Here is a 19,373-nt window from a genome sequence, read left to right as displayed (position 1 = left end):
TTTTTTATAGTATAAAAATAGAAGAACTGTTTAATAAAAGAAAAAAAAAAATCTAAACATGCCAGCCCTTCCCCTTATGAGGTTTCCATAGTACCATGCTGCATATAATCTTCAGTGACATGTGGCTGTGCAGAAATCAGCAGTCTTCCTGATCTGACACCAGAAGTCTACAGTACTGTTAATACAGTAAATATGCAGTATACCAGATGCAGATTACTTCAATTTTATTTTAGCTTTTAATTTTTTCTTTTTTTTCCTCCTCTCTGAAGATACTTTGTTACTTATATCACTGACTTTGTATTGTGACATTTAGAAATTGAATGCTAATTCTGGCTGCTGTATTTCCTGCATTGCTTAGGAACACCAAGAATTCTAATGCAGTATGTTTTATGCCTTTTTATCCATTATTTTAGCTTTTTGTTTTGTTACACTTAATGCAACTTGGCCAGTTGTGCTTTGCTTTTTTTTTTTTTTTTTTTTTTTTAATTTCCCTATTGCAAATAATTGTTAAGCATTTGTTTATGACCCTCTGGCAATACCCAAGAGGCATATAGGACTTAACATTACTAATGTGAATTGTTACAGAAGTTGTGTTACTTCTTGAGGTCTGGAGAAAAGGAAGAATTATTTATCTGAAAGATGACTGAAATCCTCTACATAGGCCGAAGACTGAGCAAATTCAAAGGCATAGAGCAGCCCTTGACCAATAATGTTTTTTGTAGCATTGTTCAAGAAAACATACTCTGCTAAGGCATATTGGTAGGGGAGAAACAAAAGGGAATGCTGGGAATTCCTGGTCTGTGCTAACTAGGAGCTACCCACCTCCTCATTAGTTTCACCATCTGCAGTAAATCTCTGAGTTAAGAGGTAGACTTGGATTAGTGTACAGGGAATTGAGGAATAGTTACTTCCTACATTAGAAGAGGTTCAGGAGCAAACCAAAAAGTGCAGTAACACTGACACACTACCTTTGAAGTGTTGTGATCTGAATGTGATCTGGCTTTGCATGTTACTCTCTAATGATGTCTCTGATGAGTTAGAATACGTACTTGCTTCCCAGCTTTTGTGGTTACCAGCTCAGTTTTCCTCCCTCTGTTTTGGTCAGTTTCTTCATAAGGTAGATGAAGATCCTACCTGGAATAGAGATTGAAACTCCATTTTTATTGCTTTAAACAATAGTTCTAACTCCTTCAGAACGAAGACTGGAAGCAACAATCAGCTAGAAAAATTTGCTGAAACCCAGTCTTGGAATGCGATTGATGGGGAAGATCTATGCCTTGCTCTCACCACGATTTAGGAAAACCATACACCAGGCAGCAGAAGCACGGCCAGGAGGCAAAGGAAGTTTGTTACTCCTTTCTGTTCTGTGGTAGTGGGACTGCTCCTGGAATACTGAGTCCAGTTTTGAGCTCAGGGGAAACACACTGTAGCCTGTAAGGCTATAGATGTCACACTCCTAAAGGAATCAGAATGATCTACATGCTAATCACCTGCATGCTGTTGAAGTAGTTGAACCTTAATTATGTTATTTTTTTGTGCACTGATGAGTGGTCACAGTCTGCTGAATATTACCATAATGTGTTGGGATTTCATCCCTTTTTTATTAAAAGTATATGAAAAGAATCTGATATATTGCACTTGAGTATGCTGTTTCTCTCTCATGATTTCTTTTGCTGTGCAAGTCTTCAGTTTTCAAAGCATGTGTTAGCCCTGGTCCTGCGGGTTTCGATTAGTTCTGTGAGTTACTCTGTGCTAAAGGTACTGTTGGGATCCTTCTGTCTCAGCTGGACTGCACTCCCGATTGTTTCACAGACACAAAACTGTGATGGTTTGCTTTCTGTAACAGCATTTTTTGTTAGTTTTTATTAATGAGATAGACATATGAGAAAGTTAAAAAGTAGCTGTAATTTTGTAAGAAACAGAGAGTGAAGCTTTCTGTAAAAGAATTGCTCCAGAAAGACAACTGTGTTTGCTTCACAGGAGAACAGAAGTAATGTGCCAGCCTTTAATCCTGGTCTTCCGAATTCAGAATATCTGTCTGTGCTGAGCTGAGATTTCAGCATTGAACCCACAGTGAAAAGGAAAAACATCTCTGACTGTCCCTGTGTTTGGACACCCCCCACCCAGGAAGGTCCCCTTCTCTTCTGACTTTGCTGTCCCTGCCCGTGGCCCAGGCTTCTCTGTCTTCTCTCCATCACAGCATCTTGCTAGACCAAGAGTATCTGCCATCGGTTGACCTTGACCCACTGTTACAGCTTGTCTTCCCAGGGGAAGCCTAGAAAGACAGTTTCAGTGTAGCTACTCCTGAACCTGTTTATAGAAGAAACATGCTACATCATGTGGTGTGACATCCTGGGGCATGATTGAGCAACCTGGGTTGCAGAGTTGCAGTCAAATCCTGAATCTCACATAGAGGTGAGAACTAACCTCTGAGCTGTTCGTGACCTGGAGTATGTCTTGGTTTTGTGAATATTTTTAAGTTCTTACTTTAAATCACCAGTTGTGTCTCTCTGAGTAGGCACTGAAGGGCAAATGGTCAGTAGCATCTCAGCTGTTCATAGCTTCTAGTCCTCTTGGAGCGGGAGAGCCAATCCATTCTGCAGCAGCTGTGTAACGTGAGGGTATATCGTCAGCCATGAGGCCTGCTTTACTGCCTGAGTCACACTTAAATTCAGGTTTTCTGCAATTGCCTCTCAGAGTATTTAACATGCAGATGCAAAACATATTACTGAAAATCATATTACTTAGTGTAGATCTAACGTGACATAGTGAATCAGAAATTATGAAGCTGACCAACTGGGGGCCTCTGTGTCCTCACACTACTTTGTTATTGGCTGGAATTTACTATCATGTACTTAATCTTGCATTTTTCTAGCTGGTTCTTTTGACAGCTTCACATGAAACAACTGATGGCAGTTTGCTTGGATTTCTCACATGGTTGAGAACTTGCATTAGATTTGCTGGAATTGTCTGATTGTTCATTTCAGAATTTGAGGATGGTAGCTGCTCTCTAAGAAGCTCATCTCATGATAAATAAGCTGGTAGGAGCCGATACATATCTAGTTTTCACCTTTATCATAATACTATTTTAATTGCTTCGTTCCTGTTTCCTGCTTGATTCCACTGTTGCTGGATTAAGATTATTGAAGATAATTCCTAGTTCAGTCAACCTCATTCAACTTAAAGTGACATCTTTTTTTCCATTAATATCTCAATTAAAAAGCAAACAAACCTAAAGAATGTGGAAAATGAATGAAAGAGCTAAGGTAAGTAGAAAAGTTAGTACAAAACTAGAAGCAAAATAAGTTGCAGTGTCACTTAGGTGTCAGCAATATGTAACCATCAAGATGGGAAAAAAACAGAAAGGACAAATTCAAAAAAAATCTGATGCAATTAAGTAAACATGGGAAATGAGCAAACAAGCTAAACAGCAAATAAACTGTACAGAAGTTGAGCAGCCAGAGAAACATAAAAAACCAGCAGCAGACAACACAGCAAAATAAATGCCAACAAGCAAGGCAAATGCAAAAAAAATGCAAAACAAACAGACAAGCAAATAAGCAGCTGATAAGGAAGAGAAAAAAGAAATGAAGATGATGTTTCATGCAAGTGGAAGAAAATTCCCCTGGACTTCGTCCTACAGTGCCCTGATGTCTGGGAGGTTTTTCACTGTGCAGACGCCATTTGCTTCAATTCCTTAATTTGCTTTCTTTAAGGATTAAAGGTGTTTTTTCATGACTTGTGTGAGCATACTTGCTGCTGTGTATGTTTTAGAGTCCTACAGTATTTGTGGTGCTGCCTACAGCCATGCCTTTGGTGCCAGCATTTGCAAAGTTATTGGGGGCAAATTTTAATCTTTTCTGAATTTTCTAATCTTTTCTTCCTTGTGTGCTGCACAGAAGTTTTATGTCTTGCTCGTGCTAAAGTTTTATGTTCATTAGAAATGCAGGCTAACTCATGCTATCATTTATAGTTTATAAAAATATATGCAATTTCTGTTCCATGTGCCAAAGCAGTGTGCATGATCCATTAGCCACAAACATTCAAGCTGTAAAATAATTGAGAGTTTAGTCACTTCTTAATTAAATAACCTGAAAATATTTTATTTAATGGCTTCATAACTAGCACCTAAACATTCACTTCCAGCCTTTTGCTGTTATGTTATATCAGAACAGGAGTGTCTGCAGAATGCAATCTTGAAAAGTTGTCTAGATGTATTGATTTTTATAGTGCCATTTGAATAAGTTGAAAGCATCTGAATACATAAATAAGTACATAAGCAATTTTACTACACCAGCCATAAAAGATAACATAATCCCTTCAGGTCTTTGTTTATTGTTTTGAGATGCTTATAACAAATGAATGTCTAGTGAATACAGAATCGATGTGTTTTGTTTTGGGCACTTTTTGTCTGATGATATATGTACTTTGAGTATGTCTGTGGAACATCCCAGTAGATGAAATGAGGCAGGGCAATGCTTCCATGTGGGGAAATGCAGTGTGGGAGTGCTGGACCATCCTTCCATTAGCAGACTGGTGGCTGAGCCTCCCCATGTATCCAGATGACAGAAATAAATTTCATGGAGTTCTAACTCAGGTGAATTTGATATATCACTGAAAAGTTGCAATAATTGAGTCTAAAAAACCTGACATTGGCGTCTCAGTTACCCACTATCTAGCTCTTTGCATTTGGGATTCCACTTACACTTTACCAATATCATAATATCTTCATTAAGAAGGGAAAAGAAAACACAGTTCAGTTTTGCTTTTTGCAGTAAATGCCTTGCATTACAGGAGCCCAGTGATGAAAGTGTAAGTATGAACTCTACTTGTGGGTCGGTTTTCACATTTCAGCAATTGCTATGGCAGCCATTGCATCCTGTTGGGAAATAGAATAACAGTAGTTCAGTTTGGTGGTACTCTGCTTTGTTTTGCCTGGCTTTTTAAAGAAACATTTCATGGAAGCATGTAACTTCCAGGAAAATTTTGCTAGAAGTATTTAGGTCTCAGGTGCAGGGTGTAATTTTAGAGTGAGGTAGCAGAATAGCTTTGTAATCCTAACTGTGAAACTTACAATGTGAAAGTCTAAGGTTAAGACCCGCACAGAAAAATCGAAGAATTGGAAAAAACCAGAAAAGAGAATCCATAATAATGATTCTCAAATACATGAAAAATTCCTGTGAAAAATAAGGAAATAACTTGTATGTCCATGGCTGACAGAACTAGAAATAGTGAACTAACGTTGCACTACAGAAAGTTTAAGAGACGTTAGGCAGAACTTTCTAATAATGGGGAATAAAGAATAGGGAAGCACACTTGCGGATTTCTTTCTGATACAGAGAGGAATCATGTATTTGCATCAGAAATCAGGAAAACAGAAGAAGGCACTGTTACTCAGAGGGGATACAAAAATCTCCATCGTCTCTTTTCTTTTTTATCCTGAGCACTGAATATCTGTGCAAATCTTTTCCTTCTGTCACAGAAGGAAAAAATCAAAAGGACTTTAAATCTTTAGTCTGTGTTGTGTTTCAAAGCCTTTTGAAAATAAACATTTCAGTGTGCTTTCACAGACTGTTTCCTGATGCAGTGTGCAAACACAGTTCAGTGCTAACTTCATACAGAGCACAAACATCAGTACCCTACAACGCAGGACATGGATAATATGACAAAGTACCTTCAGAAGAAGAACCTGTCCTGTTGCACGGGAGGATTACAGCTGAGCCATATTCTGGAAGGAACTGTCTTAAAATGTTCCTTGCTTGCTGGTTCTTGACCAAATTTAACTCTCAGCAAGGTGGGAGATCAGACCACTGATGTCTGTGCCAACGTGCAGGCGTTAGACAACCTTCCTTGCAAAATGTCACTGCTGGTAGAAATTAGGTAGCTGCGTAATTGTCTAACATTAGCAAGGCTCTCTGAGAATTTTCTCCAGATCTTTCAACATACGTTTGGTACATCAGACACTGTAAAAGTCAAAAGACACTGACCAGTCAAAAAGGTTAATGCTGAAATACAAAATCAGAGTTGGATTGCAGATTCACTGAAAAGATCCATCTATAAAATTCCACCATTTTTGCAAGCAGAAACTGTACCCTGGGGGACCAAAAATGCATCTGTAAATCCATTCAGACAGAGATCATTTTTTTAATGATTGCCTTCCTAATGAAAGATAAACTTCTCCCATCCAAACTCATTAGAGAGATTACCACAGACCATTGATTCCAGTCCATGAGAGGATTTTATGATGTGAAACAAGAGGATTTTTCAAAAGATTTTTGGTAAAGCCTCTTTTGCTGTCCTATCTTACTGCATTGCTTGCAGTTAGGAAACCAATGCATTAGTCCAGAATAGTGGATGAAACACTGTCTCAGAGGAAGGAAAGAAATGGAAAGCAGTGTTGATGTTTTGTCCTTTAGATAAGGTACAAATGCCCTATACATAAATCATCAATGGAATAAGCTTTATATTAAAGAAAAAAATTGATTTTTTTAATTTTAAAATTGAATAAAAATATGATGGAGACTGCATTAGAATCAGTGAGGAAATGGCACTATATTTTATAATCCTGACACGTTAATGTCTGAATCAACATCTTTGTATAAAATTTCAGGAAAGATGAAGGTGCTTTCAATCTAAGAGCACATTCTGTATTCAGTAAAATTGTAGATTATTCATACATACTGTGGAAGCCAAATCATTAATATTAAATAGGCAGGTCAAAATGTTCAAAGGAATTCTTACCATTTAAATAGTATAGAAAAAAATCTGCAGTTAAATTCATATCTGTAATTCCCATGATTTGTAGTTTCTCACAACTGACTGCTATTTCTGCAGTTGTGTATCCATGTAATGTGTTGAATAATATTTAACATAGGAATGAGTGATTTTTGAAATTGGATTTTGTAAAACACAACTTCTGTAGCGGGGTGGAGAGTTAAAGAATGCGCAGCGTGACAACATGATAGACAAAGTAGTGCTAATAAGCATTACTGTGGAAGCATGATACTGAGGAAGTGAAGGTGCCTTCTGCAAAGAATCCAGCATCTAAACTCAAATAGAGAATATTCTAATATTTATATCTTTTTTTTTTTCTAGAGTATCAGAGCTTCAGGACTGGTGCTGTTGGAAACCATTCTTTTTGGATCACTTCTTCTGTACTTTCCAGTAAGTCAAACTGTAACTTTTTTTAAAAGTTACATGTTTATATTTGTCAACAATTTAAGATGCTTGAATCACGCTGTTGACAAATGTGATTATCAAAACTATTCCTGTTATGTCTCGCCTAATGTGATTAATAAAATTTGCTGTGTTCTGTAAATGTTCTTAGGAATGCTTGAATGATTTATTGTCTTTGTAGAAATTCTCCATCTCCAGTTTAAGGAATATTTCAATATGTTTACTTGGAAATTTTGTAGTGTTCTGAGTCAAACTGAGTTTTAGCCTTGAAAGAAGATACCTCTCTATGCTCTGCTAAGGGAAAATTGTGCTGGGTATGTAAAGCATGTACAGAAATTCATATCATAGAGCAAAATGTGAGGAATTTCCTTTCCATGGCAGCCCCCTTTTGCTTTCCTAGAGAACCATGAGCCATGTAGTGTCTTCCCAAGGCAGAGTCTTTATCACAACCAGCCGGCATTTGTACAACGTTGGCTCCAGTTTGCTAAGAGCCTTGCCATGTCTCGTACTGTGCTACGTCTACAGTATGCTCACCATACAATCAGTGACTGATTCCTCAGCATCTTTCCCAGTTCTTGTCTTGATCCTCTAACCGTTGAATTCCAGAAAGAACAAATGTCCTTTGGTGACTGTCTTTTGGAGCTCAGCATCAGGGATGCTTAGGTACTGGCAGTGAAGAAAGAGTTCTCTGCCAGCAGTTGACTTGAAGAGGAAGGCTACTGTTAGATGCAAGAGATGGCCATCCTTGACCTTTAAATGCAGAGGGAAGGGAGAGAAAAGACAATGGAGCTGGAAGGGAGAACTAGAAGACTGAAGCTTCCCACAGCTTTGCACTGATGTTCAAACATTTCTCCCTGTAAAATGCTGTAAAATGTACAGGAAGTGCAAAATGATGATTTGACATTGTCTGAGGAAAACCATTCTGCTGAAAAACACTAATGAAGCTGCCTCCCAGTTGGGATATAGATACTTGACTGGGCCTTGTCCCTCTCTGCATCTCATATGATATGAAACTGTTCTCTGATGACACATTCTGTTAGATACTGAAAAGCAAAGGGTACAACCTGACTTCTCTGTTACAGAAGTTTTGTGTTCCCACGCCCTTTGGTGGGGCTCTTTTTCATATATGGGTAATTGCTTACAGGTGATTATTCCTAAGTTTTATCATTTTGCTTTAAAGGTTTAACTGGAGGGACTTAGTGTGGTAATAAAGGTTGTATAAATGATCAGATGGAAATTAATCTATTTCACCAGCTTCAAGAATATGGTTTTGTACAAACAAAGAAAATCAAAGCTAATGTAGAAATACCAGGATTGCAAGATCACAGTTCCTCAATTCACTGAGGAAGTTTTCATGACTTTATGATCCAGGGCAAGAAAGTGTAACAATAAATGTGTACAGTGTGAGGGCATATATAAAACATAGCCATAGAGATCCATTATATCATCTTTAAGGAAGAAAAGACTTCATTACCACAAGGTATGAATTATGGGGTGTGGGTCCTTGAAATGGGAACTCTTGACATTTTGCTGTACGTTTATACTAAATGTTCTCACCTACTTCTTGTTTGGAAAGGGAACACAGAGCAGAGCAAGATGGAGTGGGAAAGAAAACCTGACCTCTAAACTGAGTCTTGTTTATGCTTGTTTGTATTCTGTTTCTCTGTGATGTTGTTTAAAACATAATAACATGCACACAGAGGCAGAGTTGTTTCAGCTATGTGAATTGATCTTCATCTTATCATAGAGGAAAACGTTAAAGCTTTAAGACTGTCTGGCTCAGTCTGAGCCAGGAGTGTGCCCTAGCAGCCAAGGAACAAACTGCATTTTGGGGTGCATTATTCAGAGCATGGCCAGCTGGTCAAAATAGGTGATTCTCCTGCTATTATTTAGCATCGGCATGGCCTGGAGTATTGCGAGCAGTTCTGGACTCTATGACATTAAAACCACATTAAGGTGCTTGAAGGTGTTGAGAGGAGGGCACCAAAGCTCATAACAGGGCTGGAAGGCATGTCCTGTAAGGAGGGGCTGAGGCCACTTCTTTCAGGCTGGAGAAGAGGAGGCCGGGAGGTGATCTCCCTGCTCTCCGCAGCGCTCTGAGGAAGGGAAGCAGAGGGAGGAGCCAGCTTCTACTCCTGAGAACCATTGGCAGGATGGGAATGGCACAAAGCTGCACCATGGGAGGATCAGGCTGGACACTGGGAGAATTCCTTTATCCATAGTGTGGTCAAACACTGCAACAGGCTTTCCAGAGGTTGTTGATGTCCCTTGCCTGTAATTGATCAAGAGACATTTGGATAATGCCTTCAGTAATATGTTTCAGCTTTTGGTTAGCCCTGAAGTGGTCAGGCAGTTGTCAGTGACCTTTGGAGGTTCCTTCCAATTCAACTATTCTATTGTAATAGAACAACCTAATTAGCCATATTCAGATATATTTTCTGCAGCTATGATGAAATACAATTTAAAATGGGAAGTGAAGTTCATCAGTTTGGGCCAGACAGCACTGCAGTATGGTGTTCTCCTTTAAAATATTTTTCCCTTTTCTATCCTCTCTTCTTCTACTATATTTTGGAAGGCAAAACTGAAAAACTTAACTTTCACGCTCCACTAAGAGTGCAATTACAAAGCTTGCCTTAGTGCATCTACAATGTGAAGGAATAAAATGACAGAAATTCAATTCTAAAAGATATAAATCTATTTAAGGATTCAATGCAAAATTACATTCTTATTTAAAAATTAAAAATTCCCTTTAGACTTTCTCAACACAAGTCTTTTGCATCTTTACTTTCCACTCCCTCTGCTTTCCCGGCTCTGGCCTAGCTCTGGCTTTTTTTGTATCCGTTCACCCAGTCTGCCTTGGATGGTTTAGAGAGCCTTCAGCATACCAATTTTGCTGTGTCCAGAAAAACATTATTGCATCTCTGACTTTCCCTACCCTCCAATTAAATGGAAACCAAAACCTACTTTGTTGCATTGCTTAATTTCTTCCACTAATTGTCATTGTTTTCATATCTACATGCTGTAATCTATTCATAGTGTAGTGCCATTAATTGAAAAATAGTATCACCAGCCAGCTGCCTTTGGAGAGAAAAACAGCTGTTATAATACTCTTCTAACCAAACAGAAAGTGCTAATGATGATTTCCATCAAAATTTATTTTTCAAATTCTGTTATATTGATAACAACACACTGATCTTTCCTGAATTATAAAGAGGCAGAGGAGCTTTGTCTATTAAAAATGCATAGTTTTTATGCAGCAGTTGCTGGGCAGCTGTCATTTTTGAGGCTCTCATTTCATATGTTTTCTCCTGTTTTCATAGTATTATCTCCAATTTCCATTTACTTAGTCTTTCCAATTCTTGACAGACTTTCTCCAAAGGAATATTGTGCTCTCTAATTGATTCTCCTTACATTTCTTTGTTTTTAGATTTTGAAGAGAGGGCCAAAACCTGATTGTCTTTTCAAAGAGTCTCTTAAATTGTATGCTTGGCATCTGAAGGGAGTGTTCTTGTTACTTTCCTTTTCCAGAAATACTGACTGTGATGAAGCTTTATACCAGGCATGTCCAACCCACAGCCCAGCGTAGTTCTCAACATGGCCGCCCCCTGCCCCACACTGTCATAGTGGCAGCCATGCCCCATCGAGCAGCCTGGCCCAGCCTCGGGCATGCACCCATTGCTCAAAAACATCCAAACACTGGTTTGTGATTGGTGTTGTCTGGGCTGAAACCCATGGGGAGTGCGCAGTGCAGTGCCCACTCAAGTTATGGCAAACAATTTTATGCATTTTGATACTTTGGCTAAACACAGTCTTGTGAACAGCAAAAACTATGCAGCCTTGCTTTCTGTTTTGATAAAGGGATTTGAGAGCAGGTTTCAAAATTGCTGAAAAAATCATCCTTTTTTTGTATAGTTGCAAATGTACTTTCAGACAACATAAATACATGAGCTGCAAATTTTCAAATGGAATGTACAGAGTTGTAATAGAAAAATTTGATCACATCTCTTTACTGGACTTGTGTAAGACCTCTCTTACCAGAGCAAAATATCCCTTGCTTTACAGGCACACCTTATTCATGTCATTGCTTTCTCACAGTATGTACATTTGTGAAAAACTATTTTGAAGGATGAAGCACAGGAATAGTAAAATTTCTTCTAATGAACACCTTCAGAACTCACTAAGAATTGCAACCACTGCCATCAAACCAGACTTATGCATTAGCTTCAGAAAAATGAGATCAAATATCCCACTAGTTTTATGGCTTTGTTGCTATCCTTTTTTTTTAAATGATTTTATAAAAATTTTAATAGTTAAAATAAATTTTTTTATGTATATGCATTAACTCAAGTATATGTTTTAGGAAGGCTGCTCTCAAAGTAATGCGTCCTATTTTATTATGTGGCCCACAATGTCAGAGGCAGATGTTAGTGGTATGGTAGTAGAGGTTGCACCTTCCCATCAGTATGCCGTTACTCTTTGTTGCTGTGTGACAGATGGCAGCAGAGGGGCAGTCTGACAGAATGATGTCTGACATGGAAGTGCAGATGAAGCAAAGGAATGGAATTTAATTATTCCATGCAGAAAAAATGGCACCCATTGTTATTCATCAACACTTGCTGAACATTGATGGAGACCAACAAGTGAACGTGAGCACAGTGAGGTGGTGTGTTTCAGCAGTGGCAACAGCAATCATGGGTCATCTCTGCTGGTGCAGGTTTAGATGTGCATGGGATGCAGGCTCTTGTTCATCACTGGCAAAAATGCATAGCTAATGGTGGTGAGTATGCTGAAAAATAGTATTTTGTAGCTGACAACTTGCTCTCTCAGAGTTATTGTGCTCTTCACATCTGTTATAGCTTCTGTGAAAATAAATAGGAGGCGTTACTTTTGAAACAACCTATGTATAGGCAGCACAAGAAAATTCCTCTTCACTCAGTGCGGCCCAGGCAAGCCAAAAGGTTGGACACCTGTGTTTCAGACCTTTACTGACTTCCTATCTTGCTCATACTTGTAATGCATCTTGCATTAATGCAGGATTGAAAACTTTTCATGTTGCAAAGACTTTCGTCAAACATATTGCTGTAACAGAGTAGCTGATTAATTGCATTAAGGTTGAGATCTCAGCTGATTTTAGAAAACCTTTGGAAAACAGGAAATTCTGTTTAGATACCATGAAAGATTTTATTTTACCATTAGAGTGGTCAAATACCAGAGCAGGTTGCCGACATCAGCTTTGGAATCTCCTGCCTTGGACTGAATACAGACCTGAGCAATCTTACCTAACTAGACCTCCTTTGAGCAGGGGGTTAGACTGGGTGACTTTTGGAAGTCCTTGCAACATAAATTATTCTATGATTCTTTGTTTCTCACATATGAATCCATATGTGAAGAAGTCACCAATGTTTACCAAATAGTTAGTGATGAGAAACTGGACATTTTACAACCTATTTTAGACTTCAACTTGAACATGAGGTGAATCATGGTCTGGGCTCTGTTGATGATAAATGTAGCCTGGGGTACTGTGGGTTATCTGATAATATTAAACATTCTCCATACTACTAGTGTACTTTAACTGAAGCTCCAGAATGCACTCTAAAATTCATGCAATATTATTATATAATTTCTAGAGCCAGTGATAAAAATTAGTGAGTACCATGATGCAAAGAGGCAGAGGATAATTTCTTCTCCATGTTCTTGATATAGCAGAAAAGGGGCTCTAGGGTTAAAATCACGTGAAAGTTATGTTACAGTGAGGCAATTTTATAATACTAGAATTAGTTACACTGTAAGATGGATTAGTTGAGAGGCTATGGAGCATCTTTTTAAAAGCTATTGGGATTTTTCCCTTCAATCTTCTCATCTTTTGGCTCAAAGCATCTAATTTCTTTCTCTTTCCAGCTGCCATTGGTTTTCCAAACTTCTAATTATAGCAAAGCAGTATTGTTCTCAGTTTAGAGAATAGTGATGCTGAGCTGCAGTGCATTGACTTGCTAACGCTCATTAAGCAGTTCAGTAGTGTAGCCTGGAATAATCTCATTATGCTCAGACTTCCTGTTGCATTGAGTACGTGTTAAGATCTGTTTCAGGGACTGTGTTACTCCGTTTCACACTCAAGCTAGAGTGACCTACCTTTTAGGGCTGTGAGACCACATAGAAAGTAGGGAGTAGTGGAACACAGATGTGGTCTGGGCTTTTTTCCCTTCAGTCTTCCATGTGTAATGTTAGCAGAGGAGAAGTGAGCCTTGAACACTGTGGTAGCTCCATTAGTCATAGCTCTGAGCAGAGCAACAAGGTCGCTGGAGTGCTTGGGTTTTAGCATTAATGAATGTGAAAATGGAATTATGTATAATGCTTTCATGCATTTGTCCCTCAAGTATGCCTAGAAGTGACGCATTGCAGGAGCCCAGTGACTGTTTATATGTTGATTTTCACTGAGGCCAACTGAAAGATGTTGCTTTTTCCAACACATTTAGCAGTGCATGTACTGATGCGCTGGAGTGAATCTCAGACTTTAAGCCCCCTGTCATGCACCAGATGTTTTAGCTTGATTATTTTTCAGTATATAGCTACATGCTCTTTACTTGTAAAATAGTTTTTAAAACTCTTAACAATGAACATCATTTTCTTCTTGTTGTTTCACATTAGCTGAAGAACAGGCCCGCGTAGAATAGTATGCATGCCACTGGAGACCAAGGACAGCTCTCTGCTCTGAGATAATCAGCACAGATTTCCACAGTATTCTAGAAAAAGATCTTCCTATTTTACTTGGATCATAGCAGGTTATATGTCCAGCCAGAGGAAAAGGTAGATTTTAAATATGTTGCCAGGATTTCATATATAAATTGTCTTGTTTGGGCAGAGAAGTGAGAGAACCAAGTGGAGGTTTATGCAATATTCTGTCTTTTTCAGTCAGTGTCATTGTCAGACAAATACAGTTTTGAGGTTAACATGCGATAGCTTTTTTGGGGAGCTAACTTACTTTGAATGCAAAAGCCCAGACTGAACTGTTACAATCTCCAAGGTTACAAGCTTTTGCGTCAGATTACAGAAAACCCATACGCACTAAGAACATGTGTGTTCTTGCCCTGCATCTCACTAAGGAAAATGTTTATGACTCTTTTTACTAATGGGAAGTAGGCACTGAAATTTTTTTCTTTTTGAATAAATGCATTTTGAGTAGCACAAAAACAATAACAGTTCTTCGTGGTTCTGTTGTTACTAGTCTACATAGCTATCCTAAAAAATCTGGTAGCTACTATCAGGGAAATAACTAGAAACCACTGAATATGTGGTTATCCACATCTAAAACTGAGATTAGCTGCAGCTGTATGTCTCATGACCCTCATTAGGTCTCTCCATATAGATAACAGATGTTTGGTGTATTACAAACTCAGTAGAGCTATAACACCATGAATGCTAGGGAACTATACAGATGGAATTCAGTGAGGAGATTGTTGTGTATTTTGGGGTTTGTCTATGGTCTGTGTTCACAGAATACCTGAGGATGGAGGGGAACTCAAGAGGGCTGTAGTCCAGTATCCTCCTCAAAGCAGGATCAGCAGTAAGTCCATCTATTAGCCAAAGTTTCAAAGGGCTTTTTTTCCAAACAGATCTTAAAAACATCCAAGGATGGAGATTACCTAACCAGGCAGCATTCAGCCTTATAGTAAATTCATGTGCTTGTAACTTTTGAATTGTATGGTGAAATACGTGATGTCATTGGAAGATACAGTGGGTGTTAAAAATGACAGGCTATAGCAGGTCAGTTAAAGTAGAGGTACTGACACTACCATTCTTTCATGTCATGAATTCCTCTGCTCATAATTGTACTGGTTGTGATACCAAGAGGAAACATAGGCTCCATTTCCCACAGATCCAAAGGGGCAGTACAGGATTGCAGGATGGCAATGTTATTTTCATTACCTTGAAGGCTTTTTTAAGAACTGAGTTTGAAGGACACATTTGCCAGAATCTAGGTTCACTGAATAGCCAAGTGTTTGTGTGCGTGCAAAGGCTTGAGATCCAGAGAGAAAAGGACAGTAGTTGGTGACCTGAACCGACTGCCACATTGGGTTTTCTTTGACCTTTGTATTTTAAATGACTCTCTTGCACTGCTGGATTGCAGGGACCTATGTGATTCAATCTTGTCAGCCCTTCATTCATTGAAATTACTCTTGTGGTCAGGGGAGTATGGCCTTTCCTCCTTACTCATAATGCCACTGTCACTCGCATGAATATAGTTAGTGACTTGCATATGTAAAAATTTCCTAAGTTAGTGTCTTCAATTCAAAGTAGTATTACAAAGACAGACCATAACTGTGAAAAATTATGCACAACATTTACCCATGGCCTTTTTAGCTGGTATTAGCCAGTATAACCATGTCCACAGTTTGAAAATCTGCTGCATTGCTCTCCACAGTAAATGCTGTAGGGAGTTTGGCTAGCACTTGGGTGGGAGACCACAGTGCTATAGGCAAGCACAAAAAATACTGAAGAATACCTGGTAAATAAAAAATCTAATTAGTGAAAATCATCACTTGGCTCCTTGTTTCTCTTGTATTAGAATAGCAAAGCTGGAAAAAAATATTATTGCAGTGTTCTATTTTATTTTAGTTTTTATTTGATTGATGGCTCTTATGCCCTTTATTTTAATGATGAATCTCAGTAGCATATAGGCTAGAAATGATAGGAACATTTTTCTCAGACAAATGTATTTTGATGACCATGCTCACCACTGGGCAAGTGCCCTGCATCACTATGTACAATGTTTAGTTTAAGAAATGCTCAGATTTTACTGTAGTGACTTAAGCATATGAAAAAATCAATACACAAATAAAGGTTCTCTTGTATTAGTTCAAAATATAAATGTGGCAGAACATTTACAGAAAAAATAATAAAAATGATATGCCGCATTTTTATTGAACTGTAAAACTAAAGATGAGTTTTTCATATTACAGATGTGCTGGGATTGAACTGCACCAGAAAGGAAAATACTAAAGGCTGTAGTCAACATTTGGCATATTCTCAGTAGGACACAGTCCTGACGTTAGTGATTTACCTTCACTAATTAGTTTAGCACCTGAGAGACTGCATGTTGGTGGGAGATAAATTTCAGTCATTCTTTTTCACTTACCTGAGTGCCTTTCAGCGTCTTTTCAGTGAAAGCCTGGTACCTGTTCATATTTTTCTATATTTTTCTACAAAATGTCTTTTCTCATTGTTTATTCGTGCTTTCATGCCTAAGATCTAAGGAGCAACATCTGTGGTCAAGTAAAATGCTTGTGCATTGTCTTTAAATTGTGCTGAACCTCCTCGATTACATGGAAGCTAGACTCTGCTCTTGTTTATTTACTTAGTTCTGAGGTGTTGCGATCTGCATTAGCAAGAACCGAAGGAAAATGAAAGCAGAAGCATTTCAGGTCTAAGGAGGACTTTACTTAGATAATCTGATTCTACCAGACTATCTTATGTGAAATTGAGCGCAGTTATAAACCCATGCCCAGTGACATGGGTAGTGTGATAACCCACCGTGCCTTGGAACATGAGCTTGTGATATTAAAGGTAAGACACAGACTAATGTGGTATGTACAACTGAGTGATGAAAGATGACATTTTACCTATCTAGTTCAATGACACTTGACAGTGTACTCTGGGTCACCTTAAGGCAGAGGAAAAGGGAAAAGCAGCATCTCCATCTCAAAAGGTGTTCACTATATTATGATGTATTACAGTAGCAGAAATGTGCATTTTTTCTCATTTTTCTCCTCAGTCCCTCTTCTTCAGGGTATGAATGTATTATGTATCTCTAAGCCATACTTTGAGTTTGTCACATCATAGAGGACAATTAATAGTTATGGATTAGGAAAATTGAGAAATTCCATGCATTACAGTAAAGAAAAAGTTGATGTTTTTTGAAGAGATTCTTAAGAAGGGAGATTCCATCCATCAAGAAGGGAGGCTGCCCTTACTCAGTCATTCTTCATGCTGAGAATCTAGAAGATACAGACAATGATATCACAGTTTTAATATCAACTGCCAGATACTGTTAAGCAGCTTTCAGTATACAGGCAAAATAATTGGATAACTAGTGAAATCTTTACACAGAAAAAAATCTTACAGAAATATAATGGTGTTAGTGGAAAGTTTTCACTACCATGTAGCACTGTAATTAAACTTCTCACTTATAAACTCTGGAGTAGGAGATCAGTAGGATTAAAATCAATGCACCAAAACCATTTATCACCTGATGTAAATAAGAAATTAGCTTTTTACTTGTAGAGAACTGGAAATACGTAATGTAAATACTTTCAAGAACAGAGACAGATTTACAAAGTAAAATATAAGGTATGCTATAGAATGATCTAATCCCATCAGAAAGTACTAGTGCACAAAATTAGCTGTATTTCCTCTAGCTGTTATCGAGAATGATATAGTAATCTTTGCCGGCATTAAAAAGAGTGAAAGTTAGGGTTTAGGGTAAGGTTCATCATTAAACTGAACAGATTAATTTATGGGAATGAAACATTGAAAAGCGTAGCTCCTGGGCCTAAATCTACACCACACCAAGAAGGGAGAGGTTGGATTTCTGTTCCTAGAACTAACAGTAGAACGGAGGATGGAATAGCAAATTTTCACAAAAAAAGAGAATTAATTGTTCTAAGAAACAGCATGTTGCTACATGATACAAGCCTTCTGAATCATTGCATGCCACTGTATATGAGGACCCCATAGAAAAAATAAAATAGCATTTTCTACAAGCAAAACTATTTGATTTCTAGATCCTCTGCATGTATGGGACCAGCTCAGATCTGCAAAGATCTGCAAGTTTTGAGGAAGCTATCAAGGAACGTTATGTCCTTCAGAGCCAATATACAGCATACTGATCTCTTTGAAATCTGAATCCAAAGTGGACTTCTTGTAGTGATATGATATAGTTTAGTAAGATTTACGTGTTACTGAGGGAAAAAAAGGAGCAAAAAGAGAAATATGTCAATTCAATCAAAGTTATCAGAAACAAACGGAAGGATTTCAAAGCCAAATGTTTAAAGCGAATCCAAGGTAATATATATGGAAAAAAAGAACATAAAAAATAAGAGGATGGAGTGAGACTAATTTATCACACACAAAATTGCAAGTGGAATAATATAACATTTTTACCCAGTTCTCTCACAGTGTATCTTTTATCAAGTTTATATTAAATTATTTCAATCATCCACAAGTTTCATTATTTTTTGATGTTAATCTTTAAATAAGCCAGGGTGTTAAAGCTCTTAGCCACACTGCATATTGTTTGATGAGTTAAAGCAATGTGAGAAAACAAAATAGACAACTTTGCCTTTAAAAGTTAAAACACAGTAGTCTAACATAGCAATAGGAAAATTAATCCAAAATTGAGCAACTAAACAGTTCAGAAATGAAAATAAGATAGAAGTGACATCTTGTACCTTGATACAGTACTGTCTTTTCCTTCAGTGTCACAGTTACACGTTACAGAAGGTACCTCTAAAACCACAGATTGTACATTTTGTGCTAGTTCTTTGATTGCATAAAGTTATTTCTCACTAATCCTTGCAAACTTTCTTCTCCTTTCCTGGCCCACAGCTTACATAACTGTAAAAGATAATTTTTTTATTCTTTCTTTGTGCTTCCTTTGTATTGACGTGTGGTTTCTCATCTTATATTTAAATTATGAACTCTTTGGTACAGGGATGTTTGGCTTAGCTGTGCCTTGCACAGCAGAGTCCTGATCAATGAATAAGAATCACATTACAAATGACTGTTACTAATAATAACACTTAAAGTATTTTAAAATATTTTATTAAAGATTTAAGGAAGGACGAATATTTAAAGGTAAATTCCTCATCTTTTCGAGAGTATGGTAGTGTGTGATTATTTTTATACTGCTACAGAAGATAGGTATACTTTCAGAGAGATCTGAGAAAATTTGATTTAGGCTTGAAAAGATTAAACCATAAAAATATTAACAGAGAATAGGTAGATTCCAGCTCTATGAGGACTGTGTTTCAGAACTTCTCCACTAAGTTTTATTGAGCTGCACCCAACATGCCCAATGAGAAGTTGGATGGAGTCGAATGGATGAGAAGTAGTGCTGAAGGGAGTTCAGATGCATGCTAGATTAGCAAGGTTTTGTGAGCAACTGCAGTGTGTAATGTATTGGTTCAATGGGTATTCAGTAG

At 37.8% G+C, this 19,373-nt stretch overlaps 1 protein-coding gene across 1 annotated transcript in view; it reads left to right on the top strand.

The window, feature by feature from the left end:
• Positions 1–19,373, top strand: part of GPR158 (G protein-coupled receptor 158) — a 186,915-nt gene that overhangs the window by 95,368 nt on the left and 72,174 nt on the right. The window contains exon 5 of the mRNA XM_021387850.1: positions 7,096–7,164. Within this exon, the coding sequence (XP_021243525.1) occupies positions 7,096–7,164 (69 nt within the window). The remainder of the gene's footprint in view (positions 1–7,095; positions 7,165–19,373) is intronic.

This window comes from Numida meleagris, chromosome 2 (assembly GCF_002078875.1).
Source record: "Numida meleagris isolate 19003 breed g44 Domestic line chromosome 2, NumMel1.0, whole genome shotgun sequence".
Lineage (NCBI taxonomy): Eukaryota > Metazoa > Chordata > Aves > Galliformes > Numididae > Numida > Numida meleagris.
The sequence above is the reverse complement of the archived record's forward strand: the minus strand, read 5'-3'. Positions and strand labels throughout refer to the sequence as shown.